The 25,247-nt window shown below is 41.9% G+C and overlaps 1 protein-coding gene across 6 annotated transcripts; it reads right to left on the bottom strand.

Annotated features, from left to right (window-relative positions):
* Positions 1 to 126: 126 nt before the first annotated feature.
* Positions 127 to 25,084, bottom strand: myh14 (myosin, heavy chain 14, non-muscle). 6 transcript variants are annotated; one of them, XM_053844231.1, is made up of 46 exons: positions 24,800 to 25,083; positions 21,765 to 21,945; positions 20,459 to 20,665; positions 18,884 to 19,040; positions 17,511 to 17,538; positions 16,504 to 16,618; positions 15,819 to 15,866; positions 15,568 to 15,579; positions 14,691 to 14,783; positions 14,550 to 14,613; positions 14,281 to 14,379; positions 14,043 to 14,186; positions 13,743 to 13,957; positions 13,511 to 13,663; positions 13,218 to 13,391; positions 12,777 to 12,950; positions 12,574 to 12,688; positions 12,238 to 12,306; positions 11,466 to 11,671; positions 11,259 to 11,380; positions 10,987 to 11,056; positions 10,749 to 10,909; positions 10,248 to 10,356; positions 9,517 to 9,648; positions 9,239 to 9,445; positions 9,030 to 9,167; positions 8,824 to 8,947; positions 8,570 to 8,741; positions 8,286 to 8,498; positions 8,063 to 8,207; positions 7,771 to 7,977; positions 7,506 to 7,610; positions 7,264 to 7,416; positions 6,939 to 7,187; positions 6,747 to 6,860; positions 6,201 to 6,299; positions 5,913 to 6,125; positions 5,674 to 5,835; positions 5,474 to 5,602; positions 5,305 to 5,393; positions 4,525 to 4,648; positions 4,238 to 4,446; positions 4,064 to 4,172; positions 3,122 to 3,294; positions 2,939 to 2,962; positions 127 to 2,371 (listed from the first exon to the last, which is right to left on the bottom strand). In XM_053844231.1, exons 2-46 carry the CDS (start codon positions 21,930 to 21,932, stop codon positions 2,185 to 2,187), a joined length of 6,180 nt encoding a protein of 2,059 aa, XP_053700206.1. In that variant the 5' UTR covers positions 21,933 to 21,945; positions 24,800 to 25,083; the 3' UTR covers positions 127 to 2,184. The 6 variants fall into 6 exon arrangements, with proteins under 6 accessions (XP_053700206.1, XP_053700208.1, XP_053700207.1 ...); XM_053844233.1 differs by lacking the exon at positions 2,939 to 2,962 and having other exon boundaries at positions 24,800 to 25,084; XM_053844232.1 differs by lacking the exon at positions 15,568 to 15,579.
* Between the last annotated feature and the right edge of the window lie 163 nt (positions 25,085 to 25,247).

The raw sequence follows: 25,247 nt of genomic DNA, 5'->3' as shown, positions 1-25,247 counted from the left end.
GAGCCATTTGTTTTGGATGGTTAGGTTTAGGGGGTGAGGCTGGGGAAAGCATTATGTCAATGTCCTCACAAATCCTAAAAACATAACATGTGCGTGTGTGTGTGCAAAGAAACAAGGAGGCACAAATTCAAAACCAGCCACATATATTAAAGTTAACCCCAGTCATATGTTTTATAATTACATCATAAACAAAAGGAAAAAAGGCTTAACAATAAAACAGTTTTTCAAAATAGTTTCAAGTTGCACAGTAGCCATGAGCAGAGTCATCACCCCTGAGAAGCACCGGCCTCCTCATTATCTCGCTACAAGTTACCTCAACTCTGCCGTTGGGGTCATGTGTTATCAGATTTTGGTCTATCAAGGCATGAACCAATCACCTCACATCTATGATGTCTGAACAAACCCATTTGGCTTGATGCAGTTTTGGACATGAAAGCAGACTGATACTCAGAAAAGGTCCGGTTTATCTCCACTGGTGGTGTGTAAAGTGCAGCAATCACAGAATATCATTAAAAAAAAACAACAAAGATTCAAACAAACTCATTTGCATATTACTAAAATAAAGTAATTTTACAGATGCGAGCATTAAAAAAAAACAAGTCACAGGGTGACGTTAGTAGTAGTTTTTGATCTTGTAGCTGTCAATCATAGCACAGAACAATGATAATGATAAGTTCTCAGACTCGTCGCAGCAATGTCACGTTTGGTTTGACATCCAGAACTGGCATGAGCTCAGCAGTTGGCATAAATACGAAAAAATCAAAAGTAAACATTCAGATTAAATGAAGAAACATTGGTGACCACGCCTGTCTTTAGTCTGACATTCTGTCAAACTGGACAGTTGGCCTTGATTTCTTTCACAAGAGGATCAAAACTACTAAAACTACGGGGTCAGTAGGACTGCTTTTTGGGAAATATCCACCGCTGAGAAGTTAAAGCATCAACGAAACATTCATGTCTTGGCTTTGCAAACGATTATCGCTCAAATGATAAACCATGCGGGAAAATTCCGGTTTCACAAACACAGCGTGTCTAAAAATTTGTGTTGCAACAGTGGTATTCTTACTTAGGGTAAAAACGAAACCCCGGTGCTTCTGCTAACTAGCATAAACTGACAGCTCCCGAAGTGGCATCTGTCTCCATCACCTACCCTAGTCTACAGCTACGTTACATTTGCTACTTCCCTACGTCCCTTTTGTCTCATCCGTACGCCTACAAAGCTTTGTTCGATTTACACAGTGAAAGTTACAATGTACACAACATTTGTCAGGAAAAAACACGTCAGTCTAGCAAGATTTCTGCCTGTTTGTTCTTGTGTATACAAAAAGTCAGAGGCCCAGTTGGAGGGAGACTATATTAGGACACCAGACAAGTCTCATATCGCTGGTATAGTCTGGAAGAGAGTTACTACAGTTCATACAGTAAACATCTTGCTATTACTGAGAGATTCATATTGAGATCACTAAAAAGTCCAGAAGCAGCATTTGAAGACAAGCAAGTCTCTCGAAGCAAGTTAACCACTCATTTGGAAGCCAGTCTTACTGTCAAAGCCAATCGAAATCACACAATACTGTCAAGTATTTTTCAAGTTATTGCTGATTTTGTTTTTCTTACTAAAAAAGCCAAACTTGTCAAAATGTCAGTTATTACAGATTGTCTGAACAACCCTCCTCCTGCAGCCCTTAGTGAAGATAGCTAGCAAACATGGCTTCAGCTGAAAGTGGCCAGACTCACAATAGAAGACATTTCTTTATTATCTAAACTGATTTAGAAGAGAAGAATGTCATGACAACTTCCCCTTGTTCCTCACTGTGAGTTTATGTAGCCTCATATTGCCATTACCTTTCCTACTTTGGCTAAACTGCCAGATGTTTTGAAAAGCACAGTCAATGTTAGTGTTTGAATTTGGACTGCTCCAAAAGCTCCTATGAAGGAACACAAAATCAAATAACTTCTCGCTGCTATTTTCAAATCTTACTGTTACTTACTGATGGAAAATAATTGTTAATTGTTCATGTTAACGTATATCAACTCTACATTAGCTAGTGTACTTGTTGCTTTGACCAAATTTCAATTTTTGTCAAAAGTCCTATTGTACCAAGGAAAATCATATAAGCATCGAGCTATAACAGATTCTGTCAGTGCAGCTGTCATCCAGACGGTGTGTGTCTGTGTGCGAGTGTGTCACTCTGCGTTGTTGAGGCTGTAAGGTGAAGGGTCCAGGCTGAGATCTGAGGATGGAGTTGGGGTTCTTGGGAGTCCAGAAGATGGTGTAGGAGAGGGAGGGATCTCCTCGGAGTCAGAGTTCTCCAAAGAGAAGTCGTCCACCAGTGCTCTGCGTCCACGCATGGCCAAAGGCAGAGGAGCACGCCTATACCAGGAGAGAGTCTGGATTTAAACTGCTGCAACACCACAATCCCACTTTCAATATCTTCTGATGCTCTTAGTTACCACACGATGGCTGCGCTTAGATCACACCCTGGAGTTCATTTACTGATTTGTTTTGTACATTATCGGTAAATGTAAAGAGTTCAAAAGCATTTTCTGTTTTTGCAGAATATTTGACGTAAGCTGCAGCCAGACAAAGAAAGAGCATGGAGAGCTTCATTCCACACAAGAAGCTAGGACTGGAGGAAGATGGTGAAGAACAGAATGCACTTTAGGAGGTGATGAGATCTCGTTCTGATATTGTGGTCAGCAAATATAGTCCACATGATATTTACATGGAAAGCAATCAGAAGTATCTATCATGTAAATCCTGACGGGAATTCCATTATAAAAACCTTCTTCATAATATTGTTCATAATAAATGTAGAACATTAAGTAGGATTTGTGAACAAACGTGAGGAAATTGGAAAGTAAGTTCTTACTTACAAGATGAAAATAAAATGACAAACACCACAAAAATGAACATAACAGATGAAACACAGTGACCTACTTATCGGATCTCCATTCAGGGACGCTGAGTGTTGGAGTGACGCAGACAGACAGTGTTAGATGGACATAAATGGATGAAACGAAAGAACAAAACAAAACAAATCAAAGTTAATAAGGGGTTAAACAAAAACAAATGTGATGAGACTAATATGTCGCGGGCAGGAGCACACTTGCACATGGGTACCTGAGCTGGTTGCGCAGCGAGGAGATCTCCCTGTTCATGGTCTGGCTGTTATCACTGAGCTCCTCCAACTCACGCTGAAGTTTCCTCTTCTGGGCGTTGGAGCGCGAGTTCTCCTCCTCCACCTCCTCCAGCTGCCTCTTCAGCTGCTTCAGTCGCACCATGGACTTATCCAGCTGGATAACAGGAGACAGGTGAGTGGAACAAGGTGAAAAGAGACAGAGGCAGAGCAACTCAGTGAATCTAAGCAGGCAGATGGTTCTTGAGAGCAAATCAAATCCGAAAAGATTTTCACTGATGATGTTTTTGAGAGGAAGGCAGAGGCAGTGAGATTAAAATTTTAGCATGCACTCTCTGCAACATACTTTCAGATTACATGGGGGATTAGGATAAAAGGGGCTGCAAAAATACACATTTTAGGCGCATTTGGTCTGAATCCCCAGCAAATGAGGCTCCTGAGAAAATCTTGATATAACTCATATTCTTCACGTTTTCAACAATATTTTATACTCTAAGCAAAAGTGGAATACAGCAATGGTGCCCAACTCACATACCGGCCAGAATATGGCTTTTATTTGGAGGCTACCATTAGTATAAAGTAATGATTGTAGATGAGGTCTCATGAAACAGTGTCCTGATTTTAAACTGAGGACACTGTTTCATCAACCCTGGAATACTGTTTAATTGATCCTCATCTAACCAGCAATAGTATAAAGTGTCTGTGGTCCACCACTGTGCTCCCCTCAGACAAGAACAGACACAGAGAACTTGACAAGTGACAGAGTATCATGCATCTTGCTTGTAATAGAAACTGTGCAATAACAAAATAATTGAAATCATACAGCAACTTGTATTATTTTATCATGACCATAGGATTGAAGGTGGCGGAAAGATGAAAATATATGTGTAAATTGATCATGAAGCCAGATGTCCTTGGTTATCTACCTGCTCTCTGTACTGGTCTGCATGTCTCCTCTCGTCGTCTGCTTGCATCATGACTTCCTTCAGTTTCTTTTCTGTCTTCCGGACCACTTTGTTTGCGATGGCTCTTTCCCTGAATGGAGAGGTTATTTTTGAGGCACACACTAACGATTAACCGTCTTTTCTCATTTCACTTACTGTCTCTCTTGCTCCAGCTGCTCCTCCATTGACTCTATCTTGGCCTCCAGGGCAGCCACACTCATTCTGTGTTTGCCCCTCACTGCTCCCTCCAGCTCCCCCAGCCTGGTCTTCAGCTCCTTGTTCTGCCTCTCCAGTTGATCCCGAGCGGCTTCGGCCTTTTGGGCCAGCGTTCTCTCGCCCTGTAGCTGCACAGTCAGCGTGTCCACCTGGATCGGACGCCAAAGCAAGCCAATGAGTCAATACGAGTGAAATGGCCAATTGGTAAGCTGTTCTATATTGCGCACCTGCAGAGTCATTTTCCTCTGTCTCTCAGCCAGCAGCTCAGAGTTGGTCTGCTCTTCCTCCACTTCCTCTTCCAACTGACTAATTCGAGCTTCCAGCCTTCTCTTTTCTTCAAAAAGAGCGGTCCTTTGGGTCAGTAGGAAACATATTCACTCATTTGTTCTCAGTGAAACACATGAATTGTGGAAGTGAAATGGTAGCCAGGCCACCACTTCTATGGTCATCATGCTCCGATCGACTGGTCATGATTGTGATCTGCCAATTTCAGTGTCACCGGTGAATGCCATTTTGGAGTCGGGTGCAGCATTCGTCAGCCACCCGAATCTGAAACTTTTAAAAATGTCCGGAGTGGAAACTTTCAGAAATGCAGTGCTCTCTGTCTCGGACACAAGCGGCCAGTATGTAAATATTTCACAGACATGGCAAAGTCTCAAAAGACTCACCAAACTGCAACATCTCACATCAAATTAAATGTTTTTCAGTTGTCCTTTTGACAGAATAGTTGCTGCATTCTGCAAGTTTTTTCTATTTTTTGAAGAGGTATATTAAAACGTGTCTGAATTAAAATGATTTAATGGTTAATGTTTTCACATCATGTACACAGAAGGTCTCATCATTTTGATTACAAATTAATTGTCAATCCATGTGATTGGTATTGGTGATCGGCAACAAAAACTCAGAGGATTGGAGCATGCCTACGTGCTATACACTAAAACATTACTGGAAATCTACATTTAAAATGGTCAACAAACACTAGGCAGTTTGGTGAACGTGCAACTTACTTCCCAGAGCTGTTGGTGACCATTTCATCAGCGATGGCGTCTCTCTCCTGCTGAGCTTGTCTCCTTTGTCTCTCTGACACTGACAACTCCTACAGAGAAGCAAGCCAGTGACAATGTAGAATACACTGTTAAATCAATATATTTTACATCAATCACCAAGATCACACACCTCACTCAGTTGCAAAACTTCTGCCTCGAGAGTTTGAATTTTCTTGTCGTTATCTTTGCAAGAGACAATAATGTCATCCCGAGATAGTTTGGTTTCATCCAGTTCTCTGAGGAGTTCTTTCATTTGACCCTGTCAAGAGCAGATGGGTGTTTTTTAAGCATTAAAAATGTGCTTGTTCATGGTTGGGGTTTATATTGCACCTGTAAACGTCGAAGCTGCTTGGTTGCCTCCTCTTTTCCACGGCCTGATGCTTCCACCTGAGCCTCAGACTCCTGCAGTTCAGCCTCAAGCTGTTTCTTGGATGTCACTGCCTGGGAACGTTGACTTCTCTCCTCCTCCAACTGGATCTCAAGCTCTCTAACCTGGGAAAAAAAGAGGTTAATGGTAATTTATGATCATATTAATAGAGCAAGAGCACACAAAATATTCATAGGTCTACCTGTTTGCTGAGAGCTCGCCTCTTCTCCTCTCCTTTCTCCTCACTGTTGCTGAGCTCCCTCTCAAACTGAGCCTTCAGTGCCTGCAGGGTGACCTCTAGCCTCAGCCTTGAGTTCTCTGCCTCAGTAAGTTCTTCTTCTAGCTCCTGGGTCTGAACACGCAGGTTCTGGGCTTCAGTCTCAAGGGTCCTACGTGTACGCTCCAACTCATGAACCTGAACGTGGAAAGAAAGGTGACTTCTCGACCCCCACAAAAAATCTCTATCAATGCTGGCTTTTTAAAGTCTTACATTCTTGCCGACGTCGTCCTGCTGGTTTACCAGTTGTTCCATCTCCAGACGGAGCTGTTTGTTGGCTCGTTCCAGCTCTTCCTTTTGGTCCTGGGCCTCCTACAGAGACGAACACAAGTCTTACAATGTTAGCATTTCCCACTGTGAAAATTCCACCAGCGGTTATGGCCAAAATCTCATAACACGCTACAAAACAATCGCTTCACTCCAATGTTTCATATCACAATTTGAAACTTAAAACTAAAAGTGTAAAAATGATAATGGAGATTTGAAATGGTTATAAAGTAGCTAGGAGTACATGTTGCTGTTCCCACAGCAACAGTGTTTATGTCCGATTGCAGCACGAGTCTTGCTCCAAATTAAATCACACTACATATTAGTTATGGCTCCCCTTGCCTGTGATGTCAGTGGACGAGAGTGCTCTACAAACATATAACACATTTTGTGTGTCTATGAATAAACAAAATTACATTTTTGAGCAGAGATACTGACACAGTGACTCTCATCATGTACATATAACACATTTCCAGCAATCAGTCACAGTACCTGCAGAGCCCTAGACAACGACAGATATCGAGTCTCCTTCTCGCGACTATCTGCTTCTGCTCTGTCTCTCTCCTCCCCGAGACGGGCACTGATAGCTTTTTCTTCAGCCAGACACTGAAAAGTAAGCAAGTATTCGTAACACACTTTGGGAACATGTAGCCAGGAAGCACACTTATTTTCTTGTCACCACACCTGGTCAAACTTCTTCTGTCGCTTCTCCAGAGCACTGCAGTTCTGTCTTTCCCTTTGAAGGGCCACATTGATGTCCTCCATCTCCTCTCTGAGTCTCTCCCTCTGCCGCTCCACTCGCTCCTTCTCCTCCTCCTTCTGTCGCTCCCTCTGGGTTATAGTGTCCAGCTCTCTCTGGAGTTTCCGTCTAGCTTCTTCTCCAGCTTCCACTGATGAGTTTACCTCCTCTGACTGTTTGCGCATTTCAGCCAACTGGCAGGGAAAGACATTTACAAGTGGTTTAGGTATACAAACTGCTGAAATACAAATGCAGGAGACTGTGGTATACCTGTAAAGTAAGAGTCTGGATCTGACGGGTGAATTCTTTAGCTCTCTCCTCGTCCTCTTCAAGTCTCTCCATCAGTCCATTTCTTTCCTCTTCCAATGCTCGGATCCGAGTGCCAAGAGACAACTTCTGCCGTGTTTCTTCCTGTAGCAATTCCTGTTGGTAACAAAACATTCACAAATTCCTTAAATATTTTTGTGCTTTTCCCTTAGGAGAGTTAAAAAAAATAAATCCAACCCTTTTACCTGGACATCGTGAAGCTGGTTCTCTAAACCGTTGACCTCTTTGGAAAGACGAAGGGATTTCGATTCAGACGATGACACAGTTCCTGAAAGCAACTCGATCTCACACTGAAAACAAAAGATTTATTGATAAAACATGTTTATGATTTGAAGCCCAAACATACTTTTTTAATCACACAGTACAGTGGATGGAATTGAATGTTACATATCATTTATAAGCAAATCTGCAAATGTGATGAGAAACAGACAGTCTTTGCATAAGTTGTACCTGCAGCTTGTGCATTCTCTCTTCCTTCTCTTCCCTCTCTCTGTCAGCTTGAGTAAGGCGAGCGTTTAGTTCCTGAAGCTGATTCTCTGCCCTTTTACGACCTCTATCTGTCTCCATGCGACTGGTTTGAAGACTCTTAAGTTCTGCTGTTAAACTCTGCCGTTCTTCCTCCAACACTGCCTTCGCTTTCTCCATAGATTGACGAGCCTGAAAGAAAGAAGGCCGAGATGAGAATGAGACGTGCAAACATTAAGTGGACAATTAATAAATTAAATAAGAAGGTTTAATGTACTCTCTTGCTGTTGTCCAGCTGCTCTTGAAGATTGTCGATGGCAGCGCTATGTTTAACACGGAGTTCCGACAGCTGGGACTCATGACGACGCGTTGCTTCCTCAACACATCTCTGAAGGTCACTCAACTCTGCTTCTCGGCGAGACCTGTGCAGAGAATTGTGAGTGGAGCTCAGAAAATAAAACCAACTACTAACAATTGTTATGAGTTGATAGTTAACTGACCTCAACTCCTGCTGAGCTGCTGTGGTGTCCTGAGTTTCCTCCAACTCTGTTCTCAAAGCCTCCAGCTCCTCTCCCAAATCCCGCCTTTGTTTCTCTGCCCGCTCTCTCATTCCACGTTCATTCTCCACTTCCTCCTTGAGCTCAGACACCTGTGACAAGGCCTCCCTCAGAGACCTCTGAGCTTCTGAACGTCTGGCACCTTCTTCCTCCAACCTGAAGATGTCACAAATGACTGCTGTAGAGTTGTTTTTTTTTTAAGCATGTTAAATCTGATTGCTCCATACCGGCCCTGGAGAGTAGTTATCTCCTTCTCCTTCTGGGTTAGACTGGCCTTGAGCTCAGCGGTCATCATGCCCAGATCAGTGAGCTGCTCCTGGGCCTCCACTGACTCAGTCTCCATCCGCCTCTTCCATTTTTCTTGCTCCAGACGGACTTGTTCCTCACGCTTGAGACGCTCTGCAAAGTTTCAGATAGCTTTGAGAATGTGGCTTTTTGTCTTTGGTACAAAAACATGTGATGTCAGTGTTATTCATTTCACCTTCTAGATCAGCAATAACCGCCTCGTGCTTGTTCTTGAGTTTGTTCAGACTCTTAGTTTTCTCTTCCTCTTCAGTGAGTTGGTCTGTGACTTCACTTAAGCGCTCTTCCAACTGCTTCTTCTCCTACACAGAAGAAGTGGAGAAGTTTGGGCTTTACAACAAATGCAGCCTCCAGTGGTTGGATATGGCTTCTGAGAATAGCAACCTTGCTGAATCTGTCTCTGTGTTCCACTGCACTCATGAGATCAGATTCCAGACCCTTCACTTTGGTCTCCAGGGTGACTTTCTCCAGGAGGAGGCGCTGCCTTGCGCTTTCCTCTTCCTCTAACTGCTCCTCCAGGTCCTATCAATTGAAAAACACTTTTTGGTCAGTTTGTTTTCACTTTGATGTTTAAATTCTGATTATTCTCTCACCTGTATGTTCTGCTGCATTTTTTTCTTATCGTTCGTTAGCTGCGTACCCCTCTCCTCCTCTTCCACTAGTCGACTCTCCAGCTCGCTCAGCACCTCCTCTAGCTCCTGTTTCCGATTGGCCAATCTGGCCCTCATGTCTTCGGCCTCAGCAAATAGTTCTGCCTCTGCTTGCAGCTGGTCGGCCAGCACAGCCTTTTCCTCCATCAGCTAGAATTTTGGTGGGACAAGTGATCAGTGTCAAAGCATCACAAAATCGGAAGTAAAACAAGATCATGCACCTGAATATGCTTTTTGTCCAGCTCAGTAAAGTTCTGCTCTGCACGGGTCAGTTGATCCTTTGCCTTCTGCAGTTCTGCTTCTCGGACCTGAATCTCCTCATCTTGTCTCGTCACCTGCAGCAGTGGCTTCACCTGGCAGACAGAGGTGGAAGGTCACGTTTAATTCCTTTTCTTATTTTAAATAATTCCAGATCATTCCAAGGTGTGTTCCTGCCTCTTGTCCAATGACCACTGGCATAGGCATTGTGACTTCACCCTCTCTTTAGGTCAGGAGTTAGCTTTAATCTCAGGAGTGGATTTACATAGCTTACTATTTAAACATAAATCGTAAACCTATTAAATCAGCAATGCACTTCAGTTGCCGGATTCTCTCACCACATTGTCTACTTGCGAAGATGCCTCTGTAAAAATAAAAGGAAGCACGTGCCAACGCATTCATACTGGTACATTGTGAGGATTTATGAACGGTGCATATTTATAAGCTAGGTTATTAGAATACAGACATTTGATTGTCATCAACAAAACAAGTCATACGTAAAATAATTATGATAAGTAGGATCTACTGTTACTACTACACATATCATTAACAGATGCAGCCCTGTCAATGATTTGCACCCTAGCTTATTAACACGGTTAATACTTATACAGCATGATTGTAAACAAGTCAACAATTGAAATAGAGGTCAATAAATTTCTAGTTTTATGCCTTTATGGACGAAACACCTCTTTACCTTGGTGAAAAGTCGCCACCACTGCCAGTTCCTGAGTTTAAGGTAGGCAGCACAGTTCCTCTGCATCACCCTCAGAGCGCTCAGTTGCTGCTGCTTCTTCATAAAAGCTCTGGAAAACAATGAAGATTACACATAGAATAGGCATGCAAGGCAGAATCAGAATCTGACCCCTAGATGAAGCAACAACAAAATAAGAGTGAGACGATTTATTGAAATAGTTTCTCACTTGCTCACTTTTATCACATCTTTCCTTAATAGTTCCCTTGACTGGACAAATGGTTTTAATATGTTAATGCACAGATCACTCAATGACTGAATGCATCAATGACGAAAAACTGAACTGCAGTAAGCACAAGGTCCTAACAGAGAATCAAATCATCCCTACAGAATGTATCATTTCGAAAGCAATTATTATTGAGTAACAGTTACATAATTAATGCTAAGTAAGACATCTAATTATAATTTTCCCTCTTCAACATAAGAGATTGGTGGTGTTCTTACTTGCGTGCAAGGAAACCTCTGGCAGCACTCTGGAAGCGGATGATAGTATCTGTGATCTTCAAGTCTCTCTCTTCCTCTAGGTGACCCAAGACTCCGGCTCTGAAGAAGACTTTACTCTGACCCACCCTGAACAAGTTATGGTCCAATTCCAGAGCACGAATCTGAGGAGAAATGTGTTTCATCATCTTTACCATAGGCACATAGATGAATATTTAAAAAATCCTAAAATGTAACTCACCATCAGCTCCGATGCCTGTTTGCCATCCATGAAAGAGCGAGGAATGGCATTTGGAGTCAGGATCTCATACCTGGTGGAAAAATTGACTTTTGAGTTCGGCAATAATGAGCAAAGGTGTGGTGTACCTCACATCCAATATTTTCAGTCCCTGTGATGGGAAACATCACAAGGTATTCCCAAATTTCCCTCGATCAAACCTTTCTGACAACATACAGCTTTCCCTTTTTCATGATCGTGCACAAATCTCAATTTCTATTCTCACAGAAGTTTACCTCTGTCGGAACTCCTGGAATGGGATCCGGTTTGGGAAGCCTTGTCTACAAATGCGGATTCCCTCAAGAACTCCATTACATCTCAGCTGGTCCAAAACCAGATGAGGTGACAGTTTTCCAGCCTGAAACAAACATATGAATGGTCAACAAACTAACAAAAAGAACATTAAATGGATGAGGCACATATTTATATATTTATTATCTCACCCTCTTCTCATGGTTTGGAATGATGCAGCGGAGAAAATTGGGGTTGGTGTTTCTCAGGGTGGCCATTAGCTTAGAGAGGGACTCTTTGTACAACTGACCAACTGTGCGGAACATTCCCTTCTTTGTCTTAAGTCCTGATGCGCCAAATGCAACTGGTGCAGTACTTTCTCCAGACGACACCTGGTCCAGACCGACAATACGGTCCACTAAAGGAAAAAAAAGCTTTCAATTTCATCATAGCTATATGGAGCAAAACCACAAAATTGTGAAGCTCTAAGTGACTGAAATCCAAGGTGGGTAAACAGCTGTGTTTTTTAAAATGTTAAAATATTAAAACACATTGATTAACTATATCTGTGCCCTGTTCAGGCATGTGGGAAAACAACTGTGTACTAGCCAAACCTGCTTGATATGACAAGTAGAAACAGGCAAGGAGATGTGTTGTAAAAACATCACTGCAAACTGTCACAGTCATGGAGTTTTTCACATACAATTCACCTTCAATCAAGATCACATTATGACTCCTGTTTGTCTTCAGGAGAAGGTGCCAAATTGATTTCGTAATGTGATCCAGAATGGAGACAAATGACATGCATGCAGCCATCTTGAAAAAAAATACAACAATGCAACACTCTACAAAACAACAATATAAAGCTTTGTAGATTGAAAATAAAAGCAACACAGATTTTGAAAGGTTTACACCACAGCACACACTAAAATGACTAGACAAACTGGGCGGCGGTATGTGCAGGAGAGGAGGAGAGAAACCTACTGTCTGTGCCATTTGACTGTATTGTGGCATAGGAGTCAAAGAAGTAGACACGAGGGAGAGTTTGAATATCTGGTACGGGATGCAGAAGAGACAGGGGAGAAAAACGAGGAAGAGAGTAAAAAGAATGAGTTTGAACATAAAAGACAACACCGAACCAGGAGAGGAGGGCAAGGAAACAAGGTAGTTCAAAACATAGAAGAACAGATAGCAAGAGTAGTTGCATGATGAAAAGAAAGAAAAACAGTCTGTTAGTAAACAATGTACACTATAAGAATAAGATAGTTAATATATGTGTTATATTGCCCACAGTTTATTCAAGACACAAATAAGTCTCACCCTCTTTCCAGAGCTCAGAGACAAAATGATCTGACGACTGGTGAAGTAAAGAAGCCACATTGTCATTCAAAGGATCCATGTTTTTGACCAGCCAGTCAGCTGCTTTGTAGTTGACCTGAAAGGAAATGGGGAAGGAATACAGTGCTCAAGTACTAGTCCGACTGGATATAAAATGTAGCATGCTTCAGAAAAATCGGCGATACCTTTCCGGCATAGTGCATGATGGAGAAATCTGCCTCCTCACGGGGCTGCTTTGGTTTGAAGAATTTAGGATGAGCACCTTGTTCATTGGACAGTTTCTCCACAAAAGAGCGGTCTGTTGCTCGAGGGAACCAGCACTCTTCATCCAGGAGGGCCAGAACACCGGGTGGGTGGGTCTAACAAACACACAAATCAGCATTTAATTTACAACCTAGACGTGAGCTATAGTTACTCCTATGTCCAAGACTCTATCTACAATTCTGAGAAAAATGAGAAAATACAGCAGCATCTTCATGAAATAAGATTATTTTCAGTCTTGTAAAGCATCCCAATGATACTATTCGTTTTGGCGCTTGGCGTTAATGCTGCAGTGTCTTCGAAGCTAAACACAATAATGTGAACCAATACAGTATGTACAAACAACTTCAATGCTGGACACTTACAGGCCTTTCGATGAGGTCAATGCAGGGCTGCAGATCCAAGCCAAAGTCAATGAAGTTCCATTCGATGCCTTCCCTCTGGTATTCCTCCTGCTCCAGGATGAACATGGTGTGGTTGAAGAGCTGCTGCAGTTTCTCGTTGGTGTAGTTGATGCAAAGCTGTTCGAATGAGTTCAGCTGCAGAGAGGACATTTGCAAAAGTGAAACTCTCTTATGGAAGCAAGAGAGAAACATCTTCAGGTATAGAGTAACCTAGCAGCAGCTTAAACAGATGTTTAGGTGAGGTGGAAACAAACCTGGAAGATCTCGAATCCAGCAATATCTAGGATACCAATGAAAGAGGCTCCCTGACGCTGTCGTCGGTCCAGAGCTCTGTTTATCCTGTGCACCAACCACCTGAACAGACGCTCATACGTGGCCTTAGCCAGGGCCTCCACTGCAAAGTCGGCCTTCATGGACAGGGTCATAGTATTAGTTATTTTCCCAAGTGACTCAGTGCGAAGACAGTGCACCTGTCATTCAAGTTACCTGTTCTTTAGTTTGAGCCTTCTGCACATACTCGCGGCCAACTTTGATTCTCGGGGTGAGGATTGCACGTGTGAACTCTAACACATTAATTCCAAGCAGGTGGGAGAGTTTCTGAGCAGCTGTGTCGTCAGGCATGGAGGCCTGGTCATGGTTCTTCTCTTTCATAAATGTGATGTTCCCAAACTGGAGTACAGCTGAGATCACCTTCAGCATTGCTGCGGGGAAGGTCAAACAGAAGGCTAATTTGAGACACTCAAAAAGGAAAATGCAAAAGTCTAAGTCCAGTTTGACTTCTCTTACAATGTGATTCTTCTGGGCTGAATCCCATGATGGCCATCGAGTCCATTGTCTGGGTGAAGTTCTCTGAATCACTCTGACCAGGAACGGGGATGGAGCCACCACTGAGGAAGCGGTACTGATCAGCGGTTCCCAAAAGCAGGTCAGCTGAGGATGGAAGCGCAGGAAGATGATGAATTTTTACATGGTTATAAGATGGATATTTTTGTCAGGTATCACTCTGAAGTGGGTCTGAACTCACATCTCACTTCTTCTGAGGCACCACACAACAACTGGTAAAAGATGTGGAACGTCCGCTCATCTTTGGCCTGACGGGTCGCCCGTGACTTTTCCAGGAGGTCTGATTATAGAGTAAAGGTCTGTAATATTGTTCACACTGATATTTCATAATATTCCTAATGACAAAACACACCACTCACATAAGCAACAATGATTTCATGAAAGTGACTATGAACGGTTGCAATAATAACCTCTGACTGTCCAGAAAATAATTCACTTCCAAAAAGATACAGGTTTCAATGTTGGCACCGACGATGTACCCCGCCACATCGAAATTAATGCGGATGAATTTTCCCTGAAAACGTGAACACACATTAAGCAGGTCTCTTTTGTACTGATGCCCACACAAAATAAAAATCATATAGTTCTTACAAAACGAGAGGAATTGTCGTTCTTCACAGTCTTAGCATTGCCGAAAGCTTCCAATATTGGATTAGCCTGTAGAAGCTGTCGCTCCAACTCACCCTGAAAAAAGCATTTGAAGTCACATACATTTTGAAACACAAGCGTACGAGCAGAAGCTATTTTTCGTGAATCACCAACAGCATGACAAGCACCGCAAAACAGAAGTCTGATTTTGAGGCAAAAAATAGTAAACCCAAAGCTGGATACATGAATCTGAGCTTGGAAGCATGCACATGTGAACTTTGCAAATCTTATCATTGTTGCACAGCAAAGAGGACAAGCAAGCTATTTGGTAGGTGCTATAGGTTACTAACACTATAAATGCAGCTAGGAGTAGGATTGCTAGTCAACACTAAAACTGTCATTATGACAGCAAGCCAAAAGAAACAAGAACAAATTTGGACTAAATACAATGTTCAGAAATATGTTCATACTCACCACTGATGCTATATCAGAAACTTACATTATCTAGTGTATGTCAAATCCTTTCATATGTTTCCGATTCATCTAGCAAAACAAGGTGCTACTTTGTAGTACATTTGTGATGAAGAGAAGCAAGCACCTTTTGTACCCTCTGACATGCATGCAGAGCGTGGAAGCATCCTCATTACAAACACATACTGTACATACACCTGTGCAGCTTGATGTGTTGCGAAATAAAAAAGCACCACTGAAAATTCATTAATATTAATGAATTGAATAGAAAGCAAAACCCTCAAGATTATCATGCTTCATTTATTGCTGTGTTAAGAACTATACAAGTGACATTATATCAGAGGCTCCATAGAGTCATGTAAATCAAACTTGATTACATGTCGCCATTGGTTAACCCTTTCATACTCACATATTGAATACTCTGATGGTTTTGAGGAAAATGGAGTTTTAGGTGGGAAAAGAGTGGGTTGATGGGTAAACAAAAAGATAAACAAAAAAGACAAATGAGACAAAAACAATGATGACAAATTAATCAGACATCTGAAGCTTGACTCTCACACAACTTTAGTAGGTTAGTCAGGGACAACAGGGAGGTCACTCAGACGCACAAATGTACGAGCAAAAGCAAAGGGACAGGACAGGAGGACGGAGGTAACTCACCCGGTTCACCAGTGTACTGCCTCTTGTTAAGGACCTAGAGCCGTCCATCTGAGCATGCAGGAAAGAGAGACAATGGAGTGGAAGATAACCAAAGGAAAGGAAGTAAGGAGGAAGGCAAGTTGAAGAAAACGCAATAAAAGAGATTGCAGGAGAAAACCCACTTCAACAGGAAGATGAAACACCAGGAAGATCAGAAACTATGACTATGCCTTGAGATGTCTGCTGCGCTCAGCACAGAAAAGACCAGTTAGAACAATGAATTCAGATTTTTCAACAGCATTTCCATTTATATTTTTTTCTGGACTATTTCATGACACCTAATGAATTATGGCTCTGACTCAGCCTCTTATGCATGAATCCATTTGAATTTCGACAAGCATATTTTTGAGTGGGTGGAAACGTTCTTTGTATTATCAGCCTTGGTTTGCATATTTCATTTTCTGTCTGGGGGTATGAAAAAAAGGGAAATGACTGCACTTTCATTGCTATTGGCATTCATTTTCATTAAAACCACAATTTTGTTCACAAATACATCTGTGTATAACAGAGTATTTACTGTATAATGAGCTATTATAGCATAACAAAGGGTCATCTGGACGCGTTGGTTCCTGGGTTTCAAACCAGTCGTAGAAGATATAATCCACATCTCCTTCTCTCACATGCTTCTCCCTGAACATCAACTTACCTGTAGAGCGTCTTTGCTTCTCCCCAGGTTGCCACCTTTATGAGATGAAGCAACATGAGCTAAATACTGGATGACTTTTTTGGTGTTCTCTGTTTTTCCTGCTCCAGATTCTCCACTGAAACACATAACCCAAGCAAAAGCACATTAAAAGTTAGGCCCAAATTGAAATGACTGGAGTGCAACACACATGGTTTCACTTTGGTCAGAACAAACGCTGATGCGAACAGACACAGAGGAACAGGTGGGCTACAATAAAATTAGTCATGCGCTGAGTTTAAAAGTCGGAATTCCAAACAAAAAACACATGTGGAAATCAAGCCTGCATCAGTCTTGTTGATTTTGGAAGGGAACAGGAAGTCTGACAAAAGTAGCAGCTGTTAAGAATTTAAATGAAGAGGGCCTTCAACCTGAAGTCACAGAGGATGAAGACAATGACAGGAAGTCTGGAAGGAAGGCAAGATGACCGGACAACACACCCTATCTGTCTACAGAGCCTTGAAGCCAGCAATGTGTTATAGCCAAGTTGTGCTTGCACATATGAGAGCATTGCACATACTGAAACATGTGGAAAACAGTCAAGCTTCCATGTGAATTACGTCACAATGGCCTGCCACTTTTAGGGTTAAAAAAGAGCTTGCCCCAGATAGCATGTTTCATCATCATAAATAATGCTTTTGGGCATTCCAATGCCATTTTGAGTTTTCTGGAACATCATATCAGTTACCAAAACTGAAAGACATTTAATAGGTAGCTATGCATGTGTGTAACCAGCATCTACGTGTAACTGTGCTGGTTGCACCAATTGTAGTGAAGACACCTGAGATGCAGAAGATGCAGAAAGTATATGTTTCAACCTTATTACTTTTTACTTGTAGGCCAAAAAGTAACTGTAACTGAAAGACAGATACAGGCATAACTTACTTGCGCCACACCTGCCCTCTATATAACACTAACACGTTAGTGAATTCTGATAGACAGCAACAAAGTCAGACACACTTCATACTTACGTGCAGAGAATTGACTGATCTTCTCTGTCTGCAAAAAAAGATTAAAAAAAATGTATAAATGTGTAAATACAAACACTCCAGAGGAACATGTGGTCATGTGATATACTACACAGATAACAGATATCCTGAGGTCTGATTTGCAGAGTAGCATGAGTCAGTTCATGACAGCATAACAGACTCGATTACAAGGTGACTCTTACTTGGAAAAGCAAAGGCAAAATGTAAAGTTCTGAAAATCAGTGATCTTCAATTTACTGTAAACTCCAACTTCACCGCCATTGGTAAGGAAAAGAATGAAAGTGGGCAACAACCTATTGCATCGTGTGTTTTCATTAACGTTGATCGTAGTCAGTTGGACGAGGATGACAGGTTGGGCCACACATTCATCCCAAACGCTTAATACCTACAACAATCCAGAGTGCAGCCAAACACAAACTAACGGCAACAACTTTGGCATCGTATGGGAACATGAGAGGTAACTGATGTGACTCACTGACTGCTTGATTCTGAGTGCTTCCACACATGCTACCTCATCGATAAGCACTTTCACCTCACCCCTCATACATATTTCATGTGTGTAGAGTTGGACCAGTTTTGCCCACCACTTCTGACGTTTAATGTCTCACTGAGCCCTGCCTGCAGGTGCGTCACTCACTGTTCTACTAACTGCCGCAGCAGACAGAAGCTGGCCGCAGGCAGAACTGGTCTGTCCAGACAGCCTTTACCCCACACCACAAGAATCCAATAGTGGACATTGTTTGCAACATTACGAGTACTTCTTTCAGGAATTCCCACGCGTTGAGCCAGGAAGAATTCATACTGGTCCTACAGGTTCAATCAGTGCAGTAGCACAGTGTCAGTCTGCCTCTGGGGTGATGCAGGGTAGACATGCAGCCATGGAGTCACCGAGCCTCATCTGTCCTGTCGTGTTATCTTAGGGAGACACCCTGGGGCAGATACATTGCTCAATCAGCCTCAACTGCTTAAGAGTCGTTGCTGGGAATTTTCTACGTCCCATTTCATGGCACAGACTCACTGTCAGTTAAGACCAAAAAAATGTCTGACATGTTCTGTTGCAACTAGTAAAACATGAGTCATCATGATTAATGCAAACACAAATGATTTCACCAACTGAGTGCGAGTGTCACACCCTGAATTCTGCTGGGAAAACTGGATTTTTATGATTCAGTGATTTGATAACGGTGTGAACAGAATCACACGCCTACAAAAAGAACTCGCAATAGACTCTCTGCGATCAAAGATCAACAAAAAGATTCAGTGCCACATTCCAGAAGCGCTCAGCTGATAGCAGATATATGAATTTGTTACAGCACATTAAACGGGGGTCAAAGGTCAAAGATAGTGTTAAGTACCTTGTAGCATACTCCGATAGGCAGCCTCTGATATGGCGTAGATGTGAGGAGGCATTTCATGTCGCTTTTTACCTCGATACATTTCAACAATGGACTCTGTGTAGATGGGCAGGTTCTTGTAAGGATTCACGACCACACAGAACAGGCCGGAATACGTCTGGAACACACACATTTTGAGTTCAAATATAATTAGCGTTTCATGAGGAATTATATTGAAAAAAGAAAGGAGACCATTAAGAACAGAAATCAGACAGAATGCACTGTTACTGTGGCAGAATGTCACCACCCTCAGCACATCACATCCTGAATCAAGACTGTGCTACTTTACGCCACAGGCCATTAAACTTTATAGCAGCCTGCTAAGCCTTTGACTGAAGAGCTCAATGATCCGAAACATAAAGCTATAATGCCATATTACACTTAATAATCATTCAAATCGATAGATTAATTTACAGTCGTCACAGCTACTTTGTTTTAATACTAATCCAAGATTCAATGGTGCTTCTGACAATATTTCCATGAGGGTCTATAAAGTATTATCTTATCTTGTCACAGCTCTGAAATATACAAAGACACTTCCCATTGCTCAGGAATGCAGTGGACGCTTGTCCAGTCTTCTTGTTTGGCCACCCTAGTTCTCCTGGTTTCTGTTTGTTCACTTTCTCTGCTAGGTTATCAACAATGAAAACCTGTTCTTTGTTTCTTTTTATGATGGCACACTGAAAGAAAACTGATGTGGCAAGATATGAATCTGGTGCTTTTGGAGAACTACGGAATGAACACATATCTTATTTACTCCTTTACGTGAGTGCCTTAGAGGCACAATGATTTAATACGATGTGCTGTGATAGTTAGGTCAGCAACCCCAGTTAGACATTACTAGCATAACGTTGACATGTTCTTCAAGTACAGATGCCGCCTATGAACAGTAGACAGGGACAACTGACGGAGTAACAGCTGCGATCCCAAAAGCTTTAAATAGACTTGAAATCAATAATCAAGAAGCTAAAGTTATTGGTTAATTTTTATGAAGTTATTTCATAACAACGTTTTGTCAGTTGTCATCATAACTCCATTAGTAAAAGTAGCATTAGTAGTAGTAGTATAGTAGCGCAGTGGTAAGCGCTGTAGAATCTTTAGTAGTTGCTCTAGAAATAATCAGAAGGAATAGTTGTAGTTGTAGCTGCTATAAGTAACAGTAGATGTGACAAAAAAACATATTGGAAAAAAAAAAGTTGGTGCTGTAAGTTTAGCAAAGTAGTCTAGTTGCTGCTTTATGTAGTAACAGCTTAGTAGTTACCATTATGGATTTCTTTTACTGTCCAACTCATTAATCCAGTGCAGACAGAAGCAGAAACAGGAGTGGTATGGCAGCCAACAGATCTATCAACATGTTTGTAAACTGACCCCCCACTCCTCTTACCAGCTTGTATCAGTTACACAAGATGCACCAAAGCTCTAGCTGCGAACAGAAGCATGTGCTCGGCTCAGACTAAATGTGGTCACTCAACGCTTGCTTACACTAGTTGTGGCATTTCAAAAATGTCTTGACTTACTTATTTTTTGCATACTCACATAGATCAATCCTGAATAGTATCTTTCTCTCAGATTATGTAAAACTGATGCTTCATTGAGGCAGGTGAGGTCAGCCATGTCCTCAACTTTGCTGAAGCGTGGAGGGTTCATTCTCTGCACCTCCTCCCTGGACAGGGTTAGCTTCTTCTGACTGTCCGTCAGCTCCACTTCCACCTCATCACCACGTTCTTCGCGAATGCTGGCTGACTGTGAGGATAGAGAATGAGCAGACTTTAATAACAGGCAGGTGATGGCATAGATATATTTATATCTACCAGTATGACAAATTCACAAGTCGTGCCATCATACTGAAATAACACAGCAATCAACGGTCATGAATGTTGTGCTTTAGTTATGCTAATAATAAGAGGTTAAATAAGACATGTTGAAGGCGTACAATTTACCACTAAACAAATATACACATCAGAATTTGAAAAACACAATTTCAAAAGTATAGAATTGAAAACAAAAAAGATCGATGCATGAGAAGATGGATTCCCAGTGCAAAATTGGGGACTGAAATTTAAAACGTTTTCTACGACAGCCTGCACAGAATGCCTCTTGACTTCAGAGAATTATTGTGTCCATCACAGGACAAAAATAGAACCTGAGAGTGTCAGATAATGGAAGCAAGGATCTCTTATGTGGGTTTTCAACTTGCCAAACAGGAAGAAAAGAAATCACAAATGGTCAGCTCAGTGACTCACATGTCTGCCTTAAACAGCCACATGAAAGTGAAAACGCTGAACTCAACGACAGGAATATAAAGCACATTCCTGGAGCGTGTTTATGCGGTACGATTAAAATGCCTCACTGTGTCATTGACAAATCATGATATAAAGTGAAGTCAGTGTTTCTGCTACAGCCTCTTTAACAGTTAGAGGCTGAAGGAAACAATTGTTCTATTCATAAAAGGCCTTTACAAGGAGAAAAAAGCTGGAACTTGCAATAGGACATCAAATCCACACTGCATACATATGTGCCACGTAATACAGTTGGTTACACACTTCACAAGAACAATCAAGGCTGTCTTGTGATTTTATTAATAATAACAAGAGAGGCTATATTTCACAATCCAAACAAAGTTTAGCAGAAAAATGCCTTGTCACGTGCATATAAATGCTAATAAACATGATAACGGGCAAAGTTTCACACACCCTTTGTTGTTTGGCGATCCCTGTTTGACACACCTTCAACGTAAGTCATACACTTGGCGATAATAATTGACATGAAAATGTATTCTTTGCCACATCAAAACCACTGACTGACTAAGCCATTTTTAATCATCATTGCCACACAAACTCACCTCAAAGCCGTGCTTCTCTGATGGCACCCATACCAGCCTCTTAGCCGCCCAATCGGCTTGGCTGGCAGCAGAGAACGCTGTCGGGTTGGAAGTGGGTGACCCAGGTCCAGCCCCAGACGATAGAAAGCGGGTGACATCATTTACACCACCCGCCTTTGACCTGGACATGGTACTACTGGCACTAGAAGAGAAAATGGAATCAAAAGTCAACATTTTAAGGGTGACGCTGTTTGTTCAGGGTCATAGTAGTCGCACACTTCATAAAGAACAAGCAACAGTGAAATGCAGGCCACTGTTGGCAGATATCAGACCAGTGGTGGCCTAATTGTTAAACATGACAATTCAAGGAGAAACAGCAATGGAGACACTGGATGAGTGGAAGGGTGGAGGAACAGCGAGATTCATCAATCAACAAAGTAAACTGACATGACAGAAGAGGGGAAGAAACACTGAGGGAGTAGAGCGAAGTAGGATACCACTGGCGAGGAGATACAAATAGGCCCAGACTTCTCTTCTCAAAAATCTCTCAACCTCGCCCATAATGCAAAAGCCAAGTACTGTCCAAACTCTGACAGAGGGAATGAAGAGGGAGATAATGATGCTGATCCTTAAATGTAAAAGTAGACCTCAGTAAATCCACCACAAGATCAGATGACATTGACACTCGGGCAGCACAAATAGATAGAAAATCATAAACTGATTTAATTCATTCAGTTCTCATGGGGTTGGTTATGACTTTTAATGAATTGCGACTTCTTTTTCAATGATCATTAATGGTTATTCAATTGGACAATAAAATGTCAAATTCTAGAATAACAAAGGGGGCTTCAACTAGTTTGCCTTTTGACCAGAAACCTATAACATATACAAATAATTGAATTGCCTCCCTGTAGACTTCCTTGACTCCTGAAATGGGGTTACTCAGGGTTGAAAATATTTAGAATTGGATTGGGGAAAAAGACAGTAGAGGATAAAAGTATCTTTGGTGAGCTAAATCTAAGCTAAAATGAATACATGTCAAAACCAGGGCACTTTTACAAAACAACCATGGCGACCCAACCCAAAGCAACCACCTTTTGAAATACTATTGAAGAATATTTAGTGAATGAAGAGTTTTCCTGTTACAATCACTCAAACCACATGATAAACCATGTACAACACATGCTTAGAAACAAAAATCAAAGTTATGTGAAAGGGTTTTTGTTTAACATTCCATGAATGTTTTTAACGCCTCGCCATCTACCAGACCTACCTCTGTGATCTGCTAGTAAACGAAAAAGAAATGTTTGAAATTATTGACTGGATCAATGGATCAGTTCATGTCTCGTAATAAAGGAGGAGTCTATTTTTTATACAACATTCATATGTGCAGGTGAGAATGGTGCGTGAGTGCATGTGTCAGTGTTTGTGTGTTCAGTGTTAGGCGTCTCCATACCTCGACAGGTATGTCATCAGGCCTGATTCCTGCTATGCAACACAGTTGTTTCTGCTGTGTCTGCTCATGACCCAGTCTCACAGCCTGTCTCTTCCATAACAGCTAATACAATATGACCCTGGGTGTGGAATAAACACTCAGACAAAAGGGTTGCCACCACCCAGCCAGCAAGTATGGAAAATATGTCATCTCTTGCTGGCATGAAGCAACTTGGCATACATGCCTAAAAGATGCAAGTTTTGAATACTTCAAGTTGGTCAAATCTCTTCAGAATGCATTACATGATAAAAATGTGGAACTATAATAAGTAAAGATGGAGAAATAAATTGTGTTTAATTTTAAAATAAGTGAAGCAAACCAGGTTCCATTACTTTCACTTAATTTAGTTTAATCTAGTTGATGGTGTCAGAGAATATACACCGATGAATTTGGTTGAGAAACACGTTTGACTAGGACACCTATTACCAATAAACCTAAACCTAAAACACTTACTCAAACATTACTACGTGTTGCTGTTTGCAAATACAGGATTATCATTTGTAATCCTTGGAACTAATTTAGAAGTTGGTGAGTCTAAATGTAAAAAAAAAAAAAAGACTCATCAACCAGGACATTTTGCCTCTCATACCAAGTGATACAAACTATAACATTCAATCGTTTCATTCAAATGTTTTTCTTTCTTACTATGAATCAGTCACAAGAGCTGATAGAAATTCAATTCCATTTTACTGATTGTTTTGTATATTTTTATATTAAACACCCTGAGTCAAGTGGGAGAAATGTTCCAGCATTCCAACCAACATAGTCTCTCTAATCTCACATTATCTTGTTTGTCATGGACTAAATCAAGGCTCATGACAAAGAGCATAAACTCACATAGAACTGACCAGTAAACTCCATCTGCAGCAGCAGGACCAGCCAAAACCTCCGTATCAAGAGTCAACACAGACTGAATTTGAACCGAGGTCATCCACTGCAGGGGGTCCTGTGTCTTTTATGCTTGTACCACCGGTGTCTGTGCGTTGTGCGTGCGCGCTAAAGGGGCGGGGGGGACACGGTAGACTTAGCTCATGATGTTGAGAATCAAAGTGACTTTAATGAATAACCGTTGCTTTTGTGGGTAATGGCGTCTCTGACGTAGGCCACATCTTTTAACGACCAGCAATACAATAAAAATAACCACACCTTGAACAGAAGACACGAACAATCACATGAGCCCCAGCCCTTTAATTGACTGCGTGAACCGCATTCATGTGGGAACCAAGTACAGAGACACCAGAGATAATAAAACCATTATTACAGCACTCGTAATGGGGTGGACGGAGGGCAATGAGAATAATAAGACATGAAGGTGGACGTCCACTGGTTTACAGTACGGGTCGCGATATAATAAATAATAATTCAGTTGACATAGCATCTGACTTGTTCCTAAGGTAATTTTCAGTAAAGGCCATGGGTGTAGATCTAACCGATGTAGGTTTCCAGGAACCTCTTCAATATCAATCCACAACTGGACTAACCTAGCGTTAGCCAGCTGAAGAAAAAAATATGATCGCTTCACGTTACAACACATCACAAGCAAGGGAATTAAAGATGTTACCTTGGGCTTCTTCTTTGAGACGTGGTTAAAGGCTGCGGTGCGAGGAGCTTCTTGTGAGACTAGTTGTGGGCTATTTTGCTGCCAGATAGGTGTGGAAGCTACCGCATATGCGGCTTTTATCATTGCACCGTTCTCAGCAGAGCCGCACTCACGTCGAGACGCGAGCAGTGAGGGCAAGGCGGCGGCTTCACTCCAGGAGGACCTCTTCCGGTTACAAGACCAACCAGAGATTCGGATTCGCGTTCCAGTGGGGCATTAGCGAGGAAACACTCCAATAAACATTTACAACCGCTTGGTGAGCCCTCCCCCTGCATTCAGTCGGAAACGCCTGCCCTGTGGAGGCCGTGAACCGGGTGCGGTGACCAATTGCATTCAGTCAACAGCAAAGATGTCCGCCTGTAGCGAATGACGACAGCTTCTGGGCGGGACTAAGGTTGACTGACGCATT

The sequence above is a fragment of the Synchiropus splendidus genome, chromosome 15 (assembly GCF_027744825.2).
Source record: "Synchiropus splendidus isolate RoL2022-P1 chromosome 15, RoL_Sspl_1.0, whole genome shotgun sequence".
NCBI lineage: Eukaryota > Metazoa > Chordata > Actinopteri > Syngnathiformes > Callionymidae > Synchiropus > Synchiropus splendidus.
This window is presented reverse-complemented; position numbering and strand designations above follow the sequence as displayed.